At 39.6% G+C, this 26736-nt stretch overlaps 3 protein-coding genes and 1 long non-coding RNA gene across 19 annotated transcripts in view; 2 read left to right on the top strand and 2 right to left on the bottom strand.

Annotated features, from left to right (window-relative positions):
• RANBP9 (RAN binding protein 9) overlaps nt 1-5729 on the top strand; it is an 86901-nt gene extending 81172 nt beyond the window's left edge. For both annotated transcript variants that reach the window (XR_011965913.1, XM_072603859.1), the window contains exons 13-14: nt 1320-1431; nt 4726-5729. Coding sequence is in view for 1 of the 2 variants with exons in the window: in XM_072603859.1 (XP_072459960.1) it covers nt 1320-1431; nt 4726-4856 (243 nt within the window). In the remaining variant the exon portion in view is untranslated. The remainder of the gene's footprint in view (nt 1-1319; nt 1432-4725) is intronic.
• A 1531-nt stretch (nt 5730-7260) lies between these two features.
• NOL7 (nucleolar protein 7) lies at nt 7261-13275 on the bottom strand. 4 transcript variants are annotated; one of them, XM_072603874.1, is made up of 9 exons: nt 12380-13275; nt 10953-11255; nt 10777-10837; nt 10384-10442; nt 9354-9385; nt 8761-8812; nt 8251-8372; nt 8063-8140; nt 7261-7418 (listed from the first exon to the last, which is right to left on the bottom strand). In XM_072603874.1, the coding sequence occupies exons 1-9, from the start codon at nt 12427-12429 to the stop codon at nt 7330-7332; spliced, it is 846 nt and encodes a 281-aa protein (XP_072459975.1). In that variant the 5' UTR covers nt 12430-13275; the 3' UTR covers nt 7261-7329. The 4 variants fall into 4 exon arrangements, with proteins under 4 accessions (XP_072459975.1, XP_072459978.1, XP_072459976.1 ...); XM_072603877.1 differs by lacking the exon at nt 12380-13275 and adding an exon at nt 11996-12111; XM_072603875.1 differs by lacking the exon at nt 12380-13275 and adding an exon at nt 11966-12068.
• Nucleotides 11475-13503, top strand: LOC140500856 (uncharacterized). Its single transcript, XR_011965914.1, has 2 exons — nt 11475-11565; nt 12199-13503. It is a non-coding gene; the product is annotated as an uncharacterized lncRNA (long non-coding RNA).
• A 1129-nt stretch (nt 13504-14632) lies between these two features.
• Nucleotides 14633-26736, bottom strand: part of SIRT5 (sirtuin 5) — a 117919-nt gene continuing 105815 nt past the window's right edge. For all 12 annotated transcript variants that reach the window (XM_072603870.1, XM_072603864.1, XM_072603867.1 and 9 more), the window contains 2 exons: nt 26493-26608; nt 14633-15199 (listed from right to left, as the gene is read on the bottom strand). In XM_072603870.1, the coding sequence (XP_072459971.1) occupies nt 15124-15199; nt 26493-26608 (192 nt within the window). In that variant the 3' untranslated portion in view covers nt 14633-15123. The remainder of the gene's footprint in view (nt 15200-26492; nt 26609-26736) is intronic.

Raw genomic sequence — 26736 nt, 5'->3', positions numbered from 1 at the left:
TATGAAGCAAAACAAAGTTGTTTTAATTTGTTTTTCTTATTTCTGATTTGGGAACTTTCTTTGATATGGTTGTTTATAATTTGTTTTCTTCTTTTGAAAAATAAATGCCTGTCCATATCCTTTGAGTACCTATTTCTTGGGAATACAGTGTTTCTTATATATTTATATCAATTTTCTATACATCTTGGCCGTCAGAAACATTCATTCACTGTTAAGGGCCTGCTGTGTGCCAGGCATGTGCTCAGCGCTGGGGAAACAAAAAAGAGACCAAAGACAGCCCCTGCCCTCCAGGAGCCTACAGTCTAAGTGATTTTTCCCTTCACTATCTGCTTTGATTTTTTTTTTCCCCAAAGTGTTTGGGGATTTAGTGTAACACCAAGACACTATGTTTCTGGGTTTTACTTACCTAGCCTGTTCTATTGGTCAGGTTTCTGTTTTTTTAACCACAAGTTTTGCTAATTGCCACTTTAAAATACAGTTTAAGATCTGGTAATCCTTTTAACACTACCCCCTACCCCCATCCCCACCCCCATTATTTCCCTTGGGCTTTTTGACCTTTTGTTACTATTTTGTTTAGTAAAATAGCCTGTTGATAGCTTGCTTTGGTTCTACATCTGTAAATTAATTTAGTATTGCTCCAGTACTCTTTGACTTACAACATAGTGCAATTTTTTGCTAAGTGTGCTCCTTTGAAGAAGGGCAGAATTGGGGAAGAGGAAGAAAGCCACAAGGAAATACAGTTTAGGTTTCTAACTATGCCTTATTAAGAAGCCCCCACCTCACCTCAATTGAGTATCATCTCTAGAATCCCAAGGGTTCTATCCACTTCCTCCTCTTCTCCCCCTCCCCCAAGAAAAGTATGATTCTCTCTGCTTTCCATTTGTCAACATCCTATTTACCATTTAAAACCCAGGCAAAGTCTGATCTGTTTTCATGAAACCCCCAGTTCAAAGTGATTTCTTAGATTTTTTAATTCTCTTCATTACCACTGCTTAGTTGGTAATGAATTGTCATCTTATGACATTTCTTGTATTATAATTTAATTTTTCATGTGTTTATCATTTTTCTAATTAGCAGGTAAGCTCACTAAATGCATGTATTTTTGTTATCAACAGCACGATGCCGAATAAAAAACTGCCTTCTGGGTAACTGGGCATACGAGAGACACAGATTGGAACAGTAGCTCAAATTAAGTGAATTATCTTGGTGTATTCTTATAGTCAGGTTTTCCCTGGTTCTCAGTTTGGAACTGATAGTATACAGTGGCTAAATCACAGGAATTGAAAAGTAAAGTCAACTCATTACTGTTTTCTCAACAGGATGCATTCAGTTTGCTTGCTTATTCAGATCCCTGGAGCAGTCCAGTTGGAAACCAACTTGACCCAATACAAAGAGAACCTGTGTGCTCAGCTCTGAACAGTGCAATACTAGGTAAGTAAAATTAAAAAGCAGAACATAATTGATTCTCTTGAATTTCTTTGCAGAGGGTGCTAGCATTTTAGGACTGGTAAAACAGCTGGGGGCCAGCTAGGTGGTACAGTGGATAGAGTGCTGCATTTAGAATCAAGACCCAAATTCCTGAGTTCACATTTGATCCCAGACACTAGCTGTGTGACCTTGGGCAAGTTGCTTAACCTTGTTTGTCTTAGTTTCCTTATCTGTAAAATGAGCTGGAGAAGAAAACGACAAACTATTTCAGTATCTTTACTGAGAAAACCCCAAATGGGGTAATAAAGAATTAGATATAACTAAGAACTTCCCCACCCCCCCCCCCAAAAAAATAGGAGCATCTACCTAACACTGTTAGAAAATATTATCTTAACCTTGAAGTCTTTGAATTTGCCCTTCAGTCATACTTCCATCTGAGCCCTAGATGAAATCAGGAGCAAAAGAAGAAATATTTAATTTTTTAAAGTAGTGCCTTTGGGTACTTCATCATCTTTACAGTGACAGTTTATTAAAGTTGCTCATAAAGAATTTAGGAAGTGCTTACTATGAGCCAAGCAGGTGAGATAGAAAGAAAGCAAGGAGACTCAAGGAGTTCCCATTATAATGAGGAAGATGACCATCAGACAACTGTGCACATATATGTGCATGCCTGGCTCCAGCATGCTTTCTCTCTGGTAATCTCAGAGGGAAGTTAGTAGCAGTTGAGGCATGGAAGAGTAGGGGCTCAGCAACTGAAAAGAGCCTCTTTTTCCCAGGTGGAATTTGAGATGAATCTTAGAGGAAGCCAGGGAAATGAGGAGGTTGAGGTAAGGAAGAGGGAGAGCCTTCCAGGTGTAGGGAATAGCATTGTGTTCAAGTAAGAGAAAGAAGGCTAGTGTTGCCAGATTGTAGAGAAAACTGAAAAAATAGGAAGGGGCCAGAATAAGGGCTTTAAAAAACCAAACAGGTTTTATATTTGATCCTGAAGGTATTAGGGAGTCACTATTGGAAGTGGAGGAGCAGGGCAATGTTAGCAGGGATGTGGTAGTGATAGTCATACCTATGCTTTAGGAAGATCATTTTAGCAGCTGAATGGAGGATAGACTGGGATGGAAAGACCAACCAGAAGGTTACTGGAATAATCTGGGCATGAGATGTGACAAGGGTCTACACCAGTCATAACTGTGAGTGGAGAGAAAAAAAAAACCATGAGAGATGTTGTGTAGGTAAAAGTAACAAGATTTAGCAACAGACTGTGGGGTGAGTGCAAATAGAGGATGGCATCAAAGTTGTAAGCTTGGCTGACTTGGGACAGATGTTGGTGTTCTCATTTGTAATAGTTTATTTTGTAATAAAGTTCAGAAGGAGTGCATTGGGGGTGTGGAGGTGGAATGAGTTCCACTTTGGACATGTTGAATTTGAGATGCCTGTGGGATATTTAGTACATATGTCTAGAAGTCAATTGGCGATGTGTCTGGAAGTCAAGAGAGAGGTTAGGGCTGGACAAATGAGAATCACTTAATAATTATTTAATCACTTATATAGCACCTTTCATGTTACATGCACTATGCTAAGTGCTTTACAAATATGATCTTATTTGAACTTCACAATAACCCTGGGAGGTACGTGCTAGTATTTATCCCCATTTTATAGATGAGGAAACAGGTTAAGGGACTTACCCCAGGGTCAAACAATAAGTATCTGAGGCCAGGTTTGGACCCCTCTTCCTGAAGTCAGGCTTGCTATAGCACCTGGCTGGCTGGCTCTGTCATTTTCATGGAGATGATAATTTAACCAATGGGAGCTAATGAAATCAGGTAAGATTGTACAGAGGAGGGCAAAATACAGACTCACATTGGCCACATCAAAATGTTTCATTTTTTATCTCAAATCCATCATACTTCTGTCAGGGAGTGGTAACATGCTTTATCATCAGTGCTATGGAATCATGGTTGGTCATCACATTGATCAGCTTGTATTAGGTCTTCTCAGGTAAAGTAGAGATGGAAGAAGAGTGAAATATCAAAAATTGGCCTCATTTTGACATGTAACTACTGTGCCTGAGGTTGGTGTATCAGTAAGCACTCCAATATACACAGGGGAGTCTGCATATAAAACCTATCAAAGTAGGTTCTTTGATCTGCTTTTCTAAAAGGAAAGGCAACTTTGGAGGGGTAAACAATCACTTTAATCAAGCACAAGTATCAGAGAAAATCAAAATTTTAGAGAAATCAAAAATCAACAGATAGTGCTTCCAAACTGCTTGACCATTAACATACATAGGTACTGTACTGCTTATCTGCTTCATAGACTCTCATCTGGCACTCAGACCTTCTTCCAAAAACTAAGCCACAAAGTAAAATCTCACCCTCAGTATTTATACACTTTTCAGTCAGAGGGGCATGAGCCTCTGACCCAGTGCCTCAATAGAAAAAAACAAAAGGTACTTGGGACCCCTCCTACAAAAAACTCACCTAATCAAGCTTCCTTCAATTGGTGGGGAAGATCTTTAATCATATTCAAATACAAGCATTATACTTCTTGATTATACTAAAACAAAAACAGCAAAATATCCTACTTTGCTTGGCTAGAAAGGAGAACACTGGTTTAAAAAAAAACAGGCCTGATTAGCTAAGCTCTGTTAAGCAGAAGAAAAAGCAGCTTTGTAGAAATTCCCACTTTAAAAGAAAGATGTTAAGTTCAGAGCATACTTGTAGAAGTCTTTAGTTCAGCTCAAAGGGAAACGTAAACGTTTTGAGTACTGAATTGAGCTAATTCTCCAGGAGCTTTTTTTCAAGGATAGTATCTCCAACAAATTATGTTCTTCTTAGATGCCAGATTTGAAGTAGGCTTATTTAACCATTATACATTCTCATTAAATGGGTAATATGTATTACAATGACTAAAGAGTTGGAAATTGCCTTGTTATTCAAAGTTAACTATGTAGTTAAAGATATTCTCATTTGTGGACAATTTTGTTGTTAATACAAAGGTTTCAATCCTGACTACACAGCCTTTATAAGCTGTATTTCCTCCAGGCCAACCAGCCTATCTGATGTTATTCACATCCAGCTTTGTCTGATACTTTTTTTTTTTTTGCCTTTACTTGGGCTATCTCCTATGCCTGAACTGCTCCCCCTCTTCACTATTCCTGGTGCCTAGTACAATTGCTGTCTCATGCATTATGCTTTATCAATGCAAAAGCATTTATTAAGACATTTCTTGGTTAAACATGTATTCTTTAAATACAAATTCCTGATTGCTGTTTTTCATTATTGAATTTTCTTTCCCCCCCAGAGACTCACAATCTGCCAAAGCAACCTCCACTTGCCCTAGCAATGGGACAAGCCACACAATGTCTAGGACTGATGGCCCGATCAGGAATTGGATCCTGTGCGTTTGCCACAGTGGAAGACTATCTTCATTAGCTATGCATTTAAGAGCTCAGACTTATATTGTGGCATATAGTCAACATGGAAGTAGACCAGCTCTGCCGATTTGAAATTTAGATTTTTTTAAATTATGTACTGGGGACAGGTCTTTGTCGCTTTACATTGCTTCCTAGTTTACAGCATGATGCAAATGATTTTCTAACTTAGTGTTAGGAGAAATTATTTTCCATCTTTAACCTCTTAGTTGTCTAAGAGTTAAAATATTGCTGAATTTCAGATATTCGAATTTGATCATTAAAAATTCTCTAAAACAATTATCTAAAAACCAAACCCAAAATCCTGCTTCTTTGGGTTGGGGGGGGGTGGGGGAAGGAACTATAGAACAAGTTGTGTTTGTGTTAGCATGTGGGTGATGTAAACTTCAAATTGGGAGACTTTCCAACCCCCTCCTGCTCCCATTATTAGCGATCAATCATTGTAATTTGCAAAGTGCATAAACACCTGACAGTTTGGATTTATAGTGTTGATGGAAGAAATCATTTTTAATGTGTACTGTAAAACTTGAAATACTCAGGAGCTGAGTGAATATGTTTGTTGCTACTTACAATCCCAACCTGTTAGTCCCAGTAGTTTTGTTTTAACATGGTCTTTCTCAACTTTGTTTCCTGTTTAACTGCAGACAACTTCTGTTGTAGACTCACAAGTTTAACTGTTGTATTATAACAGTATTACATGTCAACAGTGTGGTTATGACCTTTATTTATATAAAAAAACCAAATATTTAGTCAATTTACAGTGTCTTAATTTAATCTTTGTACACCTTCCATTTTTAAGTGCTTAAATAGTACTATATTGCAATAAAAATGTAGTGATATAATTAACCAGCCATTAAAAATTTACTTCTACAGATATTAGAGTTGTATGAATTTTAAATTATAAAATTAAAATTGGGTACAAGCAAAGTAAAACTAAATTAAAATACTAATGCTGCTTACAGTTTGGCCATGACTATTGGAGCAGTATAAATTTAGGAGTGCTGGTTCAGCCTAGTAGCCTATTTCACAGTAGGTTTGGCACCTAAAACTTGAAGGGGGAAAGAAACAAGTCAGCGGTGTAGAGGAGGAGGGGTTGTACCAAAAAACAAGTGTCCATCTAAGTCTGTTATTTGGTATTACTGAAGTTAGTCAGACTAAGAACATGTTTGTTAGTTTCTTTCAGTTGCTTTGAAAGAAAACTAAAGCTTTGCTTATAGCTATTGAGTTCTTTAGACTGGTGAATGAAGACACCCTTAGTCTTCAACTTTTTTAGATCAATTCTGTTAAACTAATGGCAAAGTGCAAACTAGACCTGTTTTTAAAACATCATTTCTAGTAACAGCCTTGACAATTACTTTTAGCTTCAACATAAGAAAAATAAAATTTGGTACCTAAGCATTTTCCCTTCAGTCTTTTTGAAAATGAATGTTACTACTCATCCTTGCTTTTTAGTTCAGTAGTTTTTCTTAGGCCTTTATACTTGGGGAATTCAGAATGTTATTAGATATCTTTAGAGAACCCCTTTTGTTGCTCTGCTGTCAGGTTTTTTCCCTAAAATTGCTTTTCTTTATTATATACAAACTGAAGGAAAACCTTTGGGGATTTAATTGATAGAAATTAGGATACCATAGCGTAGTGCAAAGACCTATGGGGTTAGGGAGCAGACTCCTCACTTTAAGGAAATTAGCAGAATAGAATCTCCAATTAGAGAAATAAAAAAGGAAGGTATGACTTAAAAGGAGTGTTTCCTGTTAGTCTGAAAAGAAATGGAGGGATACTTTGTTTCCCTAATCTCACTACATCTGGGCTATGTGACCTTCACAGTCACTCAAATTATAAGCTCTAGAGAACTCTCTAAGACTTCAAAGTCTTAAGTTGTAGAGAATGTGCCAACTTGAATTGGTAGAGAAAGCATCCTAGTCTTCTGAAGCAGCTAGGTTGCATAAGGGGGCATAGCACTTGGGCTCACAGACCCTGATTCGGGCAAGTCATTATAACCTGGGTTGGCCTCAGTTTACTTATTTGTAAAATGAAGGGATTGAACTTAGGCCCTTCTGCCTAAAAATAATTCTTTGAACCACTCATTTCATTTTACAACCCATGATTTTTTTTTTTTTGGTGGTCTGAGTTCCATAGACCTGTACTGAGAGTCAAGTAATGACAATAAACATAACTGAAGCCATATGAAAAAAAGATAATTCCTGGTAGCGTTAACAAAGTCAGCTATTGATAAAACAACTTAATTTCCAACAAATCTGTCCTATATAAAAGGCAGGGAGTGGAGCTCAATTTCATGATTTCAGAATGACACAGAAGTTCCTAATCCATTGTGTACCAGTTCTTATTAGCCAAAAAGATGACTTTAGTGCATATACTGAGACAGTTCTAGAGAGAAAACAAACAAGTTCTAAAAAACGAAACAGGTTTAATAAATTGTGTGATCTTTTAACAGTATAATTTTTAAAAAACGGGACTTAAGTAATATTTGGTCTTCTGGAAGCTAGCTTCTTTTTATGCATCCACTGTTTTTTGAACTTCTTGGCACCTTGTTTTCTCTCTGTTCCTAAAACAAACAAGTGTTGAATGATAAGAACATTTTACATTTCAAATCTATTTTTAAAACTGGAGAATTAAACTGAATTATTTACCACTTAGGTGGAAGTATATATAATGAATGTACTGTATTCATACTTTATGAAGACTAGAGTACTATAATACTTTAAGTGAAGAGCATACTGTGAACATAAGTGTGCATATCATACATGGCAATAGTGATTTAGTTAAAAAGCTTAGAGGCCAATGTCTGATGGTAAAAGATAGCAGCTAATCAATCTGCAGTGTTATTTTTTAAACAAATTACAGTGTAACATGGTTTAGAGGATAAAATGCTAGACTGGAACTCAGAAAAACCTAAGTTTATCTCTGACAATGCTCACTGCCCATGACTAGGTTAACTTACATGTCTGAGCCTTAAACAACTTCCTAAGATGGACTGTGCCCAATATGGTAAAAAATCCTTGCGTCCACAAAACTATAATTTGGACCTGTTTTCAAGAGACTGTTTTCTTTAAAAAAAGTACTGTCTCCTCTCTTTCTGTAAAAAGTTATTTAGCCAACCTTGCCTATTATAACTTTTCATGGGCAGTAGCTAACTTAGTGCTTAGTATAAGCAGGCAAAGGAAGAAGAAACACAAATTATTAACTTACCCCAATTATTATTCACAAACTGGACTGCAGGTTTTTTAACTGGCAATCTCTTGTTGTCAAGGGAAAGAAATTTGTTTACTGAAAGGAAAAAAAAAAGGTTTAACTTTTGACTAAGGCATATTAATTAATGTAAATTAGGCAAATGATTATATAACATATAATAACAGTAATATAATTGAGTTACCTACCAGTAGTTCTGTTGCTTCCTCGACCATATAAATACTTCTGTATGAAGCCTTTGGCTGCTTGCTGCCTTAAATCTATCAGATCTTGGTCCTTTAGTCTACAGGCCACGTACCTCTTCTTTACTCTGTAACCAAAATGAAAAGTTAAAATGAATGAAGCAAGATGAATATTTAAAAACATTATGATATTCATGTTAAAGGAAAAAAATATTATCAATGAAGGAACTGAGGCAAAAGTGACTTGCCCAGGGTCACAAAGCTAGATAAGTGTTGGATTTGAGTTAGGGAAAAAACAAAACAAAACAAAAACTGCACCCAGTGCTTACTTAATAAATATTTTTGCTGAATGCCTCAAAGTTCTATAACTTCCACTGAGCTCAAACAGAAATAATCACTACACAATCGATCCAAATTTTGCAAATCTACTTACATTAGCTATACTTTCCTAAAACTTAATCTTATTTGGATGTTTGTCCTCCAAATGTCACTTTCATATATCTCAGAGCTTATTACCTTATTGGAAAGGTTTTTTCCTTTTTCCCCTTCTTTTCACTTTCCGTATTACCTAGGATGGAAGGAAATAAGCATTTATATCACACCTACTAGGTACCCAGGTACTGTGCTAAGTATTCACAAATATTTCATCCTCAATCCTCCCAGCTGTAGGTGAAAAAACTGAGGCAGACAGCTTAATTAAACTGGATTTGAACTCAGGTCTTCCTTTACTCCTTACTCTAGACCCAATGCTCTCTCATATACTGTGCCACCCAGTTGCTTTACCTACAAAATTTAGCCAACTGGCCATAACAACTTATATTTCCCACATGTATGGAAGCCCTTTGGTACCCACATTCTTAATAAGAACACCAGAACTCTAGTGAAATAGTTAACTGAATCCAAATTACTATGACCTGGTTGATTGCATGAATAGGGAACATGTTCCCTTTCTCCACCTAACTACATTAATTATAAAAGGCTATAGATTACCTGTTTTGCTATAGTCTGCTCATGTCCTGTACTACCACACTCAAGCAGAGATAAGAAAACCTAATTTTTTAAATGCAACCTTTATACATAGCTTAGAACATAATCACAATACTTCATACCTTTTTCCAGTCTGGGTAATGATTTCTTTATTCTAATAAAAATGAAAAAATAATTAGAGTGGCTCTTGCTATCAGCAAAATTCTTGTTTTCTACAACTAATGTTGTTTCTACAACAAAAGTGTCACAAAATTAGAAAGTCAGCCAGTTTTGGAAGTCTTTGTCCAAGGTCCCCCCCAAATCTCTGACCTTTCATTTTATAAAAATATCACGTGTAAAGTACTAAGCATGCAAAAACAAACAGTCCCTCCCCTTGGAGTTTATACTCTGCTTTTGGAATATGACCCGTATGGAAGTCTAATGAAAGTAATTTAATGAGAAAAACTAATACTTCAGGAGGATCAAAAAAAGTTTCAGTTAGGAGTGCTTTGAAGAAAGCTAGGGATTCTAATAGAGGGAGGTGAGGAAAGAGGGCTTTTCCAGACATAGAAGACCACCTGTGCAAATACATAAATGTAATGTCCAAGTACGCCAGTTTAATTAAAATGAAGCCAGGGTATGCAGGAATGTGTAAGGGCAGTGGGCCTTGGAAGTAAGACAGGGATGATCTGTTTCTGAGGCTTGTCAATGTTCCTAACATGTCAGTGTTAAAAACAAATGGGTCAGTAGGCAGTAGATTAAACAGGAGTAACTGAAAAGTTACTTGAAAGCTTATTGGTTAAGGTTTTGAAATCTGAGAACAAACCTATTAGGAGACTCCCAATAATTCCTAGGCAATCAAGCCTCCTCACATTAAGGAAGTCAGAGTAGAATCTCAAATACTCGAAATCACTCCAATTAGAGACACAGAGAGGAAAGGTATGACTTATTTTAGGGGTATTTCCTGTTAGACTGAAAAACAGTCGAGATGCTTTTTCTCCCTAATCCCATTAAATGAAAACATCTGCAGAGCTTTTTCATGACAGGTTGTCCTGCATTCCTTAGTTACAGGGTTGGGCCACAGAGCACAATTGTGGACTCCATTCCAAGAACTGAACAGGACAAAACCCCAGCAATTCTTACCATCAGAAACCTACAAAACTCATTTCTTACTTAGTCTGGGGAACTGAAGTCAGCTTCTCCAGAAGAGTGGCAGGAAGCAGTTTTCTTTTCTTGGAGGAAAACGAAAAGGCATTTCAAATGATCACAAGAAAAGGTTCCAATCCCGATCCCTTCTCCTTCCGGCCTGTGACACTGCCGGAGGTCTGGGCTCGCCTCCGCCCTCCTCCCAGAGCGCACGGCCACCGCCCCGCCCCCCTCACGCGGCCGTAACCCAGGGAAGGGGGAATTCGGGGTAAACGATCCCCAGCCAAGGGGGGGCCTGCACAAGACCCTAAGCAAGGCCCCCGGAGCCGATCGAACTCAGACATACGAGGTAGCAGGGACTACAGACGGAGTACGGGAAACGTCCGGGTGCGGGACGCCGCGGCCGCCCGGCCCGCTCACCTTCTGCTCCGTGAACAGCTCCTCCCGCCGCTTCCGCTTCTCCTTCAGGAGCGCCTTGTCCCTGCCGGGAGAGGAGGGGGACGTGAGGGCGCGCGGGCGGAAAGCCCCCGGGGGCCGGGCCCGCGCGCCCCCTCCCCACCTCGGGCCGCGCCCTGGGGGGCGGGGGGGGGCCTTACCTGCGCAGCGCGTCCCGCAGGCGCCGCTCGTCTTCCTTGGCCTCCGCCTGCGCGCTGGCGAACGTCACCTCTTCTGGAGCTTCATCATCATCTTCTTCCTCTCCCTCCTCCTCCATCGTCTCGGCGCCTGGGCCGCCATTGGGGAACTCCGGGGCCGGCTCTTCCTCCTCTGAGTCTTCCTCCTCGTCTCCCCGGTCCAACGCTTTCCCAGCCGACAACGTGCGGCGAGATCTCCGCGGCCGTAGATTGACCATCTTCCTCTCTACTTCCGCTCCGTGACCCGGAAATGGCTCAGGGCAGCGCCTAAAGAGGAAGTCACGTGAGGTGGAGATGAACGAGGAGTGGGCTACTGCCCCCCACCGGTCTGGAGGGCCCAGGGAACCCCATGGTGAGCGCCCACCCCCGATTTGCGCGTGCGCTCCTCTCTACCAAGACGGCGGAGGAGTAGACGGCTGTCTGCAACTTAGCGGTCTTTCCTTCCCTCCCCAGCCAGCTTTTAGGGTCTTGTTGGTTCGCAGGCGCCAGCAGGCTCCGGCGCTGTCTTTGCAGAGCTCTCGAGCGCGGACGAAATGTGACAATTTAATGCTTCTCAGCCTATAGAGACTGCCCTTGGGTAAGTTAGGGGCCCCGAGCCAGGCAGTGCGCGTCGTTCTGTGGAAGGAACCCCCGCCGCGCCCCTGCTCACGTGGATGTGCCTCGGCTCCTGTCGGATGGCGGGGCGGCCCAGGGCTGAGCACAGTGCCCGGCACGGAGGAGGGACAGAGGCACACAGTGCCGCGTGGGAACCTCAAACAGCACAGATGGCACGTGGGTAGAGCGCCAGGCCCGGAGGCGGGAGGTCCCGAGTCCTAATCTAGCTCCTGTGCTTGCCATCCGTGGGACCCGGGCAAGGCACTCAGCCCGTCTGCCTCGATTCCCTCCTCCGCGCCTCCCCCCATTCGGGGCGCCTCCCCCCATTCGGGGCGCCACCCCGCCGTCCTGCCAGGCACCCGTGTCCCCACGCGCACCCTTACCGACTCCTCCGCGCTCCTCACCCCCCTCACCGGCAGCTGCCCCTCCTTGGTGTCCCCGCTTTTCCTGCACACGGCTAAGGCCCAGCACGCAGACGGTGCCCTCCTTTTCACTCCGGATGATCTTGCCCGCGGCGTTTGCTCCCTCACTGCCCAGGGCCCTGAGCGCCAGCATCCGCACATCTGAGTCGCTCACAGTCCTTGTTCCTTGTGCTCAGCTCCTGCTCTTATCCTAGAACCCGTTTTGTGCCCCCCGAGACTTGGGACACCATGGGACCCTGGGAACCCAAGACCTAGGAAGGACTGCGTCGTCGTGCAGCCCAGGGTAGACGTAAGCACTGCCTGTACCCAGCACGTTAAGCCGTCCCACCCCAGGGGGCTGCCAGCCGCAGTGCTTTCCTCACTGAGACTACTTACACCGCCACTCGATGCCTGCCTCCGGCCTGCCCCGTGTGGGCGCCAGCCATTCCCAGGCTGATTCAGACTCAGGCTGACACCGCCAAATTAATGTTCCCACGGCGTGAGGACGTCACCTCCCCCACTCCTCCTTCGGGCCCTTTCTTTTGATCGCTGTTCCCGACCACAGTCTGTCACAGGTAACCTCCTGCACGCGGAGTGGCTCTCTCCTGACCTACATACACACCGCGTAGATCCTCGCTAGCTTCTCCAAACGCGGATCGGGTGCCACCTTACCCCTCGGTTATTCATACTTTTTGAAGTTACTCCTTTAATATTTTGAATTTACTTGTTTACATAGCCTTTGTCTCCGAATGCCCAGCAGCAGCACCTTTTACATACAACTGATAAATGTTTTATTGAACTTGATGGCTCATCGGAGCCTTCTGGTCCTGGGCCCTTCCTTCTGATGGGAGGGTGGAGAGCTCCTCTCTGAACCTGTCACCTGACTGCGCTCCTCTCATGTTCCCTTCCCAGGTGCCCTTCCTCTCCCGGGCTGCTTTTTCAGCTTTCTGGTGCGCTGGCTTCTCCCTTCAGAACATAAGCTATTTGAGGGTAGAGACTGTCTTCTTCCTTTCTTTGTATCCAAACAATAGCACACAGTAGGTGCTTACAAAATGTTTATTGGCTGAATTGACTTAAGGTGCTCAACTCAAACCTAATCCCCTTATTTTCCCGTGGAGAGCAAAGTTAAAAAAGTTAGTCTGTGCTAAATCATTCATTTTGGTCAGGCTGGGCTTCTGTCAGAACCACCCCACATTTTCCAGGTAAATTCTTGAACTGCTTTCAAGGGGAAAGATTTTCATGCTATTTAATGCAATATTTGGCTACTAGGATACAGAAATATTAACTACTATCCATTGTTAATACTACACTATCCATACACTGATAAGTGTCACCACTCCTGCAAAAAAAAAACCAAACCTTATTCATTGAAAAAAAAAATGCCTCCTGTCTTTGAGGCAGTCGCAAAACAAAATATGAGTCTACACGTATTCTTAAAGGCTCTGACATTGCTACCTAATCCTCATGCTTCTTTGGTCTTTCAGTTTGTACTGCTAGAATAAAGTGGTAGCATAGCCTAATTATGTTAGGTTTTGTTAATGCTGTGTCATATTTCTGACTTGTATCTGACTTTTCACTCTGCTCTGGAGTTTCCATATGGGAACTTCCTTCCCCGAAGGGTATTTTGAAAAATTTCCCTGGTTGACCGGATCAAGCAGGTACTTCAGTCATTGGAACTAATTTATGATTGTGTTAGGGATCCTACCTAAAGCATTTTTCAATAAAGCAAACTTTTAATTTGGATTTAAATAACTGGCAAAAGAATAAACATGGGCTACATACAAAGGATTCAGACTTCCTTTCCAAGTGAATTGGTGGAGAAACTTTCTCTTGTGACAGGACAGGCATGGGGAAGACCCGGCCTCCTCAATCCCCGTTTTATTGATGAGGAAACTGAGTATGATGAGCTTCACTTGTCCAGGGTCACACAGCTCATAAATGTCTCAGGCAGGACTGGAACTCAGGTCTTCCTACTCAACCTAGAGTTTCCTCAGTGAAGGGTCTACCCTGTGAGAAGTACCCCTGAGATTAATGTTTATTTTCTGTGAGTCACCTTACCAGGTAGTGTGCACTGGACCAGAGTATTTGCCAAAGGAGCCAACGAGGAGCCTGCAGTGAGCCAAAGGCTTGCTTACTAACCCAGACACCTTTGCTGGTGATCACTTGCTGAGCTGTGGCCTCACTGCTGTCATAGTAAACAACTATTCTTATATACTTGGTGTTATATGGAGGTATCACAGTGTAGTGGGGAAATGTGTGAAAATTTTTAAGGCAAGTAGTGCCTAGATAATTTTTTCCTGGAGATTGATGGCCTTACTGTTTTAGTACCAAGAAAGAAGGCAGCTAGTTTGGTAGTAATCCCAGAGTGATGGAAAAAAACCCCCAGACATATTAATTTTGGGGGCACTCTCATAGCCTACTGAGGAAATCTCCACAGATGCCATGGAAATAGGCAACAGGATGTGGCAAATGACTGGATGTAAGAGTGAGAAGGCAAAATCAAGGATGACTGAAATTAATCTATTAGATGGTGAAAAAGTCAGAAAAAGGCTAAGAGGATGGGTGATGCTAAGAAAAAAACCAAACATGTGCCACACCATTAAAGTACATTAACAGAAAAAAAATAAAGTATACCAGCAGAGAAATATCTTGGGTGAACCTCTTTATACAATAAATTATGGTGAAAATTTATTTTCTGCCAAAGTATTTATATAAACATCAGAACTGAGGAAAGGTGGTATTTTAAGCCCCTGCCCAAACAAGTAAATCCACATGCTCACATTAGAAGCATAAAAAAAAAAAACTATTAGAATTACAGATAAATTACATGTTACTAATCTAGATAGCTGAAAGTAGTTTTTAACCACAAGTATAAAATATGGAATAATCATTTGGGACTCAGGTTTCAGTCCAACACAAATGTAATGGGTAATTTGCTGGTCAGTGTTTGATAGCATCTTTGTGACTGACCACCAAAATATCTACTGATTGGTTACATTCCCAGTTCTGAGGACTGGAGACCATTCTCTGTTTATCTACAGGGTTCCCTCCCCCGACCTTCTTCCCAGCCCCTTTTGGGTTTAACTATTTGTAACCTAGTACTTAATGTTTGTTTTTTTTCTTCTCATTCTCACAAATAATCAACAAACACTTTCAGATTCATGGCAGGCAAGTGCTTCAGGAATAGTGGTGCCACAGGGCCCTGAGAAATGAAACCTGAAACAAGAATAAAGAATACTGAAATTAAATATGGTTTACCAAACTGAAATCACATATTTCCTTAAAATAATTCTTCTCTATTACAGCATTAGGGGCTGGACCTGTGATTTCACCAGTGTAAGTAAACTTCGTCCACCAATTCAGACATGGCTCTTATCCTCTCCAGAAGCAGCATAGGGGACAGAGACCAGATTTGGGGGTAGGGAGGCCTTGGGTTCATCAAGCCCCACTTGTGACACATCCTGGGAATCCTAGGCAAGTCACTTAATCCCAGTGCCCTTAGCAAAATAATTCTTACACTAAAATAATATCTGATATTTATACAGTACTTTGAAGTTTGAAGGTAGGTGCTATTATTATCCCCATTTTATAGTTGAGGAAACTGAGGCAGGCAGGTTCGGTGACCATGGTCACAAAGCCAATAAGTGTCCAAAGTAAGAGTTGAACCCAGTTCTTCCTGAGTCCAGGTCCAGCCCGGTGCTCTGTTCATTGTGCCACTTGAAGGTACTCACTGTCATTTTTTTTCTCTTTCTTGATCATTCTTCATCGTGGTATTCTTGGTTTGATCTTTTCTGGAATGCATGCATGAGAACTGGGCTGTTCTGCCTCTACCTACTCACGCCATTCTGACCAGAAGTTCTCTCTTTTAACGATTTTGACTAATGACTAGCAATAGCTTGTTCTATGACACAAATCAAAGTGTATGTTTGTTCTTGTTTTACTGGGCATTTCAGAAAATCACTCTTTGAAAATAGCTTCTTAGATTCTAACACACACACACGTAATTTAATGAATGTAAGGAACTCCAGGAATGAAAATTACTTATATCAATGCATTTTAGCAACTCATTTGTAACTTATTTAAAGAGTAGCCCAGCATACTATTATGTCAAGTGAGTCGTTGATGGTCAAAAAGCTAAGATAGGTCAGAAGCAGCAAAATCTGAACACCCAGGTCTTCCTGGCCTTACCCTGGAGAAAGTGAGGTTGGTGACTTTGCACAGCCCTCTCTCACTTAAATCCAATTCAGTTGCATGTCATGGCATCACCTCTGTGATGTCATGGTCTTCTTCAAATATGAAGGAAAAACAACTTCTGTGAGGAAAGAGAGGAGCCACCCCACTGGGTACCAAATGGAACTGGCCAGTTGGGCAACACAGCTTCTTTTCTTTTTCTTTTCTCTGTCCACATAGAGTATCTATCACACCCTTACCTTCTGGTGCTCTGCCCAAAGGAATATAAATTTTGATCTCTGAAACTTTTTTTTCCCTTAAAGACCAAGTCTTAAACCCAAATCCTTCTGACTTTCATTAATTGGCCAACAATAGGCCCTAGGCCAAGCCCCACTTGGTCAATTGTTTGGACCCTGACTGGCTCAAAGTGACTGTAAATAGCAGCGGCTTCTGTTCTGGCCAGAAACCCTGAGGGTCTTCCCCTCCACGATTGATTTTTTTTTTTCTTGACTAGGTAAAGAGGCCATTCTCTCCCTCAAATATTACCTAGCTTGTAATCACTATATGGGTGCTGCCTCAGTCAAACTGAGACCTGTTAAAGACCTTAGCTAAGGCCTCCCACTGCATCCAGGGCCATCTTCAGTTATCCTGATTTATATCTGGCCACTGGACCCAGAGGGCTCCAGAGGAAGGTGAGGCTGGGGCCTTTGCACAGCCTTCCTCACCTAAATCCAGTTCAGTTGCATGTCATGGCATCACCTTCCTGGTGCCATGGTCCTCTTGGAGAACAAAGGACAAACAACAACAGAATTTCTTAAAATTTCTTTTCCTGGTTTGGACTTATGATTTCATTGGTGCCAGGAACTTCCAATGAGCAAACTCCTCTGCAATTTATATTTTTAAGAAGGGCCATGAGAGTTAGGCTTTGTTCAAAATCAAAGCCCAAGTGTTGGGGCAGGACTTGCTTTCCTGACTAAGGTCAGCTCTTTGTCCACTACTCTGCATTAACTCTTCTCTTGAACATGCATCACTTAAATATACAGTCATCATATAAATATGGTAAAGGATGAGAGACAAAGGTGAAGTGTGGTAATACGTGAAAGTACTCTCACAGCTTTACTAGTCTATCCAAATATAGGTCATTTTGTAAAAAAGAACAGAAAAATACTGAGACTCATTTGATAAAGACAAAATCTACACGTTTCAATACCACTCAGAGTATGTTGCTGTCTTTCAGCAAAGACTTAGACTACTATAAATTAGAGTGAAGTTCTTCCTGTATTCTTTCATAATGTACCAGCCCAATGTTAGGTTTAAATCTCATTATTACTACAGATGTCTACAGGAAAAAAATGAAGGCAAGGAAAAGAAATCAAAGAAACAAAGTAAACTCAAAAGTTGATGCTATCTATATTTAAAAGACAGGCTTAAATAACTGAAGAAACATTAATTATTTCTGTGTAGGTTGAGCTAAATTAACAAACATGTCAATGCTCCTTAAATTAATTTACTTATCCAGTGCAGTGCCAATATATCTTCCAAAATGACGTTTTACAGTGCCAAAAAAATAATGAAATTTATATGGAGAAAAGAAAGATTGGGAATCTTAAGGGTTATACATGATGAAAAGTGGGAAGGAAAAGGGTATCACGAACTGTAATTAAAAGCAGTAATTATTAAAACAATGTAATGCAGAAAAAATAAAGAGAAGTCAACAAGTAGAAAAGATTAACTGCAAAACATACAGTAGTAAACAAACAGTACCACAGTGCTCAATAAACCCAAAGACCTCAGTTCCTGGAGGAAAGACTTGCTATTTGACAAAAATGGCTGAGAAAACTGGACAGCAATCTAGCAGAAATGAGCTTTACGCCAAAACTTCCCATTATACACCAATATAAGCTCCAAATGAACTATATAACCCAGATGTGAAAAGTCACATCATAAGCAAATTGGAGGAGCAAGGAAAAAATTACCTTTGGACAGGGGAAAAGTTCACTACTAAAAATTGATAGAATCACTTAAGATATAATGAACAATTCTGACTGTAAAAAATTCAAAAATTTTTGCACATACAAATAAATATAGTAAAATTAGAAGAAAATGAGGAAATTGTGTATGTGTGTGTGGGGGGGGGATCCTTGCAGTATGTTTCTCTGATAAAGCTGACATTTCCAAGATAAAAAACATGATATAAATTTATGGAGCTAATCCCCAGTTGATAAATGGTCAAAAGATATGAACAGGCAGTTTTGAAAAAAAAATCCAAGTTATTAACAACCATATGAAAAAATGTTCTAAGGCACTAGTAACAAGTGAAATATAACAGGAAGTAACTGAAGACTGCACCTCACACGTATCAGACTGGCAAAGATGACAAAAAAGGGAAATGACAAATGTTTTGAGAGGCTTTGGGAAAACAGGGAAGTGGTACAATGAATAGAAAGCTGGACTTGGAGTTAGGAAGACCTGAGTTTAAATTCGACCTCAGACCTTCACTAGCTATGTGGCCCTGGGAAAGTCATGTAACTTCTTCTAGTCTCAGTTTCTTCATCCGTAAAATGAGGATGATGACAATAGGACCTACCTCCCAGGGTTGTGGTGAGGATAACAGGGAGATGATATTTGTAAAGCACTCTGCACACCTACCTATAAAGCATTCTATAAATGCTAATTATTCTTACTAGCGCACTATTGGTAGAGCCATCCATTGGTCTGGCTCTTCTGGAGAACAATTTGGAAGACTGCCCAGAAAGTTATTTAAATGTGCATTTGATCCAATTATGCCATTACTACATCACTATTAGGTTGTAAGCCCCTTGGAGGAAGAGACCATCTTTTGCCTCTTTTTGTAACTCCAGCACTTAGGACACTGCCTGGAGCATAAGTGCTTAATAACATTTACTGACTGACTATACTCTCTTGGCTCCCCCTCCCAATAAAAGAAAAGATGAAAAAGATCTACTTGTACAAAAAGCATTTGTAGCAGTTCTTTTTGTGATAGCTAAGAATTGGAAACTAAGATGAAATCCTCCTATCAGGGAACAGATAAAGGAACATAGTTACATCATAAGAAGTGATAAAATAGACAGTTTCAGAGCAAAATGGTAAGACCTCCATGAACTGAAACAGACTAAAGTGACCAGGAGAACAGTTTATACAATAATAGCACATTATAAAGAAAAACAATTTTGAACTCTGATCAGTGTAACAATAAACCATGAGTCCAAAAGAGTGAAGAAAAAACATGCCACTCACCTCCTAGCAATGTGATGAACATAAAAAGCAGAAAGAGACATACATTTTCAGACATGGCTGATGTAGGAATTTGTTTTTTCAGATTATGTAGCTATGTATGTGGGCTGTATTTTTTTAATTTGCTTTATAAAAAAACAAATTAAAAGGGCCAGGAGATAATTAAAAGGGTAAGAGTATTTAAATTTAAAGTTACCAGCAATCACCAATCATAAAAAAAATACATAAAGTATGAAAATTAAAAGTTCAGATTTCCAGTTCCAGGAGCCAAGATAGCAAAGTGATTGGTAACTGCCATCTCCCTCCCCTTATTGACCTTGAAGAGCCCAGAGAATATCTCCCTGGGAAAGACCCTGAAACAATGGGAGCAGTAGAAGGGGTTACCAGTCTCTTAGCCCGTAAGGCTAGAAAGATTGCTAAGGAGGGTCCCTCTTGCTGTGGCTGAAGGGGACCAGTGCAGGACCAGAGCTGTCCCACAATGCCCTACCTCAATAAACCAGGAGAAGATCCTGAGCCCCAGCAGGGGTGAAGCCTGCAATCATCAACACCAGCACCCCAGGGGAACTGGGAAGACACTAGCGCATTCAGGATCACCAACCGATGAGCATGCCTATGCTCCAGCTCAGCAGAGGAGACCTTCTGTGGCCAGACTGCCCCTCCCCCACACTTAGCACAGCTGGCTCCAGGGTAACTCCAGGGAAACCCAAAAAGACTTCACCTGGCCTCTGCTTTCCAACACCAGCCAGTTAAGAACCAGGTAAGCTGGAGCATTTTAGCTTCTAGCTGAAAGAATCAGAGGTCACAACACACAAATCCTCAAGTTTTAGGCACAAGAATTGTGGGAGAAAGTCCATTGCGCCCCAGACACAGAGATCAACTTTAAAAGTCAGGGAAAGGCTGATCACCATGAGTAAGAAGCAAAGCAGAAAAGATCACAGAATCTTTCTCTGGGAATAAGGACCAAAACATGAATATCAAAGAGGTCAGCATTGAGACTATACTCCCATCTGAAATTTAAGAAGGGAATATGAACTGTTCTGAAGCACAAAGAGAATTCTTAGAAGAGCTCAGGAAGGATTTTAAAAGCAAATTAGAGAAATAGAAAAAAAACTGACCAGTGATTTTAAAAATATGAAAAAAGAAATCACAGAAGAATTTAAAAGGAAAATTGGTCAAATGGAAAAGGAAGTACAAAATCTAATTGGAGAAAATAATTTCTTAAAAGGAATGATTGGACAGATGGAAAAGGAGATGCAAAAGTTAACTGAAGAAAATAATTTGATAAAAATTAGAATCAGGAAAGTAGAAACTAATGACTCTATGAGACATCAAGAATCAGTCAAACAGAATCTAAAGAATGAAAAGACAATAAAATGTAAAATATCTAATTGGAAAAACAACTGACCTGGAATATAGATCTGGGAGAGAAAATCTAAGAATTATTTGTCTACCAGAAAGCCATGACGAAAAAAAGGGCCTAGACAATATCTTCCAAGAAATAATTAAGGAAAACTGCCCAGAAGTCCTAGATCCAGAGGGCAAAATAGTCATCGAAAGAATCTACCATTCACCTCCTGAAAGGGATCCCAGACTAAAAATACCAAGGAATATCATTGCCAAATTCCAGAAATATCAAGTGAAGGAGAAAATACTGCAGGCAGCAAGAAAGAAACAATTCAAATATCAAGGAGCTACAGTCAGGATCACACAGGACCTCGCAGCTTCTACATTAAATGATCAAAGGAACTGGAATATGATATTCCATAAGGCAAAGGAGCTGGAACTACAACCAAGGATCAATTACTCAGCAAAGTTAAGCATAATATTTCAGGCAAGGAGATGGACATTCAATGAAATAAGTGATTTCCAGACCTTCCTGATGAAAAGGTCAGAGCTCAATAGAAAATATGATCTTCAAACACAGGTCTCAAGAGAGGCATAAAAAGGTTAACGGAAAAGAAAAAAAAAACTTGTTATTCAATATGGGCAAACTATTTACATCCCTAAAAGGGAAGATGATAGTTGTTTAATCTTGAGAATTGTATATTTATTATGATATATAAAAGGGATATACATAGAGGGAGCGAGTATAAAGGAAATGATGGCATGACAAAAATGTGATTTAAGATTGTGGAGGGATTGTAATGGAAGATATGAAAAGGAGGAGTCAGAAAAAAGTAAATTACATCACAGGAAGAGGCACAAAATATATTAGAGTAGAGGGAAAGGGGAGGGAGATGAGCATTGTTTGAGAATTACTCTCATCTGATTGAGTTGAAGAAGGGAACAACAAACTCAGTTAAGTATAGAAATACAACTAGTTCTATAGGCAGTAGTAGGGGAAGGGGGAGAAAAGTGAGGGGAGGCTAAAAGGGAGGGAAGAAGTAGTAAGGGAAAAGGGGATTAAAAGGGGGGGCTGAAAGAAGGGAGGGAAGACTGAGGGAGGTGGTGGTTAAATTAAAACTATTGTGGAGGGGAAGGGAAAACTAAAGGCATAAGTGGGGGGGGGACAGGATGGACGGAAAGACACAGATAGTAATCATAACTGTGAATGGGATGAACTCTTCCATAAAACAGAGATGGACAGCAGAATGGATTAAAAACCATAATCCAACAATATGTTGTTTACAAGAAACACATGAAATGGGGGCATACACACAGGGTAAAGGTAAAAGGTTGGAACAGACTACATTGTGCTTCAGCTGATGTAAAAAAAAACAACAGGGGTAGCGATCCTAATCTCAGACAAAGCAAAAGCAGAAATAGATCTAATCAAAAGAGAAAAGGAAGGAAACTATATTCTGCTAAAAGGCACCATAGACAACGAAGCAATTTCATTACTAAACATACATGTTCCAAGTGGTATAGCATCCAAATTCTTAGGGGAGAAGTTAAGGGAGTTACAGGAAGAAATAAACAGCAAACTATACTAGTGGGGGACCTCAATCTCCCCCCCTCTCTGAACTTGATAAATCTAATCTCAAAGTAAACAAGAAAGAAGTTAAGGAGATGAATAAAACTCTGGATAAAGTAGATATGATATATAATAGCTCTATGGAGAAAATTGAGTAGGGATAGAAAGGAATATACCTTCTTCTCAGCAGTACTGAGCACATATACAAAAATTGACCATGTACTAGGCCATAAAAACCTCACAATCCAGTGCAGAAAGGCAGAAATAATCAATGCATCCTTCTCAGATCATAATGCAATAAAAATTATTTGTAATCAAAGGCCATGGATACATAAACCAAAAATTAATTGGAAACTAAACAATCTAATCCTAAAGAATGAGTGGGTTAAACAACAAATGAGAGAAACAGTCAACAACTTCATTCAAGAAAATGACAATAATGAGACAACCTACCAAATCTTATGGGATACTGCAAAAGCAGTTCTTGGGGGAACTTAAATTTTACTGAATGCCTACATGAATAAAATAGAGAAAGAGGAGATCAATGAATTGGGGATGCAACTGAAAAAGCTAGAAAAAGAACCAACTGAAAATCCCCAAGTAAATACCAGATTAGAAATACTGAAAACCAAAGGAGACATTAATAAAATTGAAGTTAAGAAAACTATTGAACTAATAAATAAAACTAAGAGTTGGTTTTATGAAAAAAAACCAATAAAATTGATAAACCATTGGTCAATTTGATTTAAAAAAGAAGAAAACCAAATTATCAATATCAAAAATGAAAAGGATAAACTAACCTTCAATGAGGAAGAAATTAAAACAATAATTAGAAATTACTTTGCCCAGCTTTATGCCCATAAATTTGACAATCTAAATGAGATGAATGGTTATTTTAAAAAATATAAATTGCCCAAATTAACAGAAGAGGAAGTTGAATACTTAAATAATCTCATCTCAGAAAAAGAAATTGAACAAGCCATCAATGAAATCCCTAGGAAAAATTCTCCAGGGCCAGAAGGATTTACAAGTCACTTCTATCAAACATTTAAGGAACAGTTAATTCCAATACCATATAGACTATTTGGGAAAACTGCCAAAGAAAGAGTCCTACCAAATTCTTTTCTTGATACAAATATGGTTCTGATACCTAAACCAGGAAAAGCCAAAACAGAGAAATAAAATTATAGACCAATTTCTCTAATGAATATGATGCAAAAATTTTAAATAAGATTTTAGCAAAACGAATACAGCATCTCATCATGAGAATAATACATTAGGATCAGGTAGGATTCATACCAGGAATGCAGAGCTGGTTCAATAGTAGAAAAACTATCAGCATTATTGATCATATCAACAACAAAACTAACAGAAACCACATGATTATCTCAATAGATGCAGAAAATGCTTTTGACAAAATACAACACCCATTTCTATTGAAAACACTGGAAAGCATAGGAATAAATGGAATTTTCCATAAAATAATAAGCAGTATCTACCTAAAACCATCGGCAAGCATTATATGCAATGGGGACAGGCTAGATGCATTTCCAATAAGATCAGAGGTGAAACAAGGATGTCCATTATCACCACTATTATTCAATATGATATTGGAAATGCTAGCTGAAGCAATAAGAGAAGAAAAAGAAATTGAAGGAATTAGAATAGGCAAAGAAGAAACCAAGTTATCACTCTTTGAAGATGATATACTTAGAGAATCCCAGAGAATCAAGTGAAAAACTACTTGAAATAGTAAAACAACTTTGGCAAAGTTGCAGGTTACAAAATAAACCCAGACAAATCATCTGCATTTCTGTATATTACTAACAAAGCCCAATAGCAAGAGATAGAGAAATTCCATTAAAGCTACAGTAGAAACTACAAAATATCTGGGAGTCTACTTGCCAAAACAAACCCAGGAACTGTATGAACACAATTACAAAACACTTTTTGCACAAATAAAGTCAGATCTAAGTAAGTGGAAAAACGTGTTGCTCGTGGGTAGGCAGAGCTAATATAATAAAAATGACCTAAATTACCTACCTAAATTAATTTACTTATTCAGTGCCATACCAATCAAACTACCAGACAATTATTCTCCAGAGCTAGAAAAAAATAACATCAAAATTCATGTGGAAGATTAAAAGGTCTAGAATATCAAGGGAATTAATGAAAAGAAATGCTAGGAAAAGTGACCCAGCCCTATCAGATCTCAAATTGTATTATAAAGCAGCAATCATCAAAACCACTTGGTACTGGCTAAGAAACAGAGGGGTAGACTAGTGGAATAGCTTAGTTACCCAAGACACAGTAGGCAATGAATATAGCAATCTACTGTTTGATAAATCCAAGGACCCTAGCTTCTGGGATAAGAACTTACTGTTTGACAAAAATTGCGGGGAAAACTGGATAACTGTGGTGGAAACTGGGCACAGATCAATGCCTGGCACCATACACAAGAATAAAGTCCAAATGGATACATGATGTAGGTATAAAGATTGATACTATAGACAAATCAGGGGAGCAAGGAATAGTCTATTTGTCAGATTTATGGAGAATGGAGAACTTTTTGACCAGACAAGAGACAGAGAACATTATGAAGTGCAAAATGGATAATTTTGACTACATTAAATTGAAAAATTTTTGCACAAATAAACCCAATGCAACCATGATTAGGAGGGAAACAGAAAACTGGGAAAGAATTTTTGCAACTAGTGTCTGTGATAAAGGCCTCATTTCTAAAATATATAGAGAACTGAGTCAAATGTACAGGAATACAAGTCATTCCCCAGTTGACAAATGATCAAGGGATATGAACTGGGAGTTTTCAGAGGAAGAAATTAAAGTTATCTATAATCATAGGAAAAGATGCTCTAAATCATTATTGATTAGAAAGATGCAAATCAAAACAACTCTGAGGTACCACATCACACCTATCAGATTGGCTAACATGACAAAACAGGAAGATGATAAATGCTGGAGAAGATATGGGAGAGTTGGAACACTAATTCATTGCTGTTGGAGCTGTGAGCTGATCCAACATTCTGGAGAGCAATTTGGAACTATGCCTAAAGGGCTACAAAAATGTGCATGCCCTTTGACCCAGCAATATTGCTTCTAGGACTGTATCCCAAAGAGATCATAAAAATGGGAAAGGGTCCCATATGTATAAAAATATTTATAGCAGCACTCTTTGTGGTGGCTAAAAACTGAAAATCAAGGGGATGCCCATCAACTGGGGAATGGCTGAACAAGTTTTGGTATATGAATATAATGGAATAGTATTGTGCTATAAGAAATGATGAACAGGAAGACTTCAGAGAAGCCTGGAAAGACTTATATGAACTGATACTGAGTGAAAGGAGCAGAACCAGGAGAACTTTGTACACAGCAACAACCACGATGTGTGAGGAATTTTTCTGGTAGACTTAGTATTTCATTGCAAAGCATGGACTTAAAAAATTTCCAATGGACTCGAGGCAAAACGCCTTCGACATCCAGAGAAAGAATTATGGAACTGGATCGCAGATAGAAACAGACCACTTTCTTTTGTATTATGTTTTGTTTTGTTTTATGGTTTCTCCTATTCATTTTAATTCTTCTATGCAACATATATATAATAGGAATGTACATGTAGAACCTATATAAGATTGCATGCTGTCTCAGAGAGGGAATGGGGAAGGAGGGAGTAATGAGGGGGAGGGAGAGGAAAAAATCTAAGTCATCTGGAAATGATTGAACACTGAAAACAGATAAAATAATTTAAAAATAAAATTATAAATTCACATGTGTGATATATATGTAAGGCCAATAAATATTTGAGGTATGGTAGTTACTTAGGGAAAAAAAGGGTTGTAAATGTCCACTACAGGGAACTAAACAATGTAATCCTCAGAATTAAGTGCCTGAAAAATCAGTTTTCAATAAATTTTTACTTGTAAATTTAAACAACAGAGTATTTCTCTTAAGATTCAAAATGCCCAACACTAATCAGATAGCTGTATTGAAGCAGCTGGTCCTGATCTCTCATAAGTTCTAATGTAGGCTAGCTTTAGAACAGGGCCCTCTACGCGTTGATTCTCTTCCTCTAGCACAGGCACGAAACGCTGAAGTCATTGCAGACACACCTGCCACTCCTGCCCCTCTCAACACTTAGTTTTATATCTTTACCTGAAGTTCTGTGTAACAGGGGTGGTTTCCATGTTAAATTCGGCCACTGGTACTCCCCTGGCAGATACATGTGGAGCAAATATAGCTGCAGGATAAACCACAGAGGATGTTCCCACCTAGACAGCAATGAGATCAAAGAAGCAATGTTACTACGCTGCTGATTGTTAAGTTCACTTCCACCCCCATCTCTCAATTTCACAAACTCTAACAGAGTCTGGGGATTCCAGTGTGTGGCAACAGTTCA

The sequence above is a fragment of the Notamacropus eugenii genome, chromosome 4 (assembly GCF_028372415.1).
Source record: "Notamacropus eugenii isolate mMacEug1 chromosome 4, mMacEug1.pri_v2, whole genome shotgun sequence".
Lineage (NCBI taxonomy): Eukaryota > Metazoa > Chordata > Mammalia > Diprotodontia > Macropodidae > Notamacropus > Notamacropus eugenii.
This window is presented reverse-complemented; position numbering and strand designations above follow the sequence as displayed.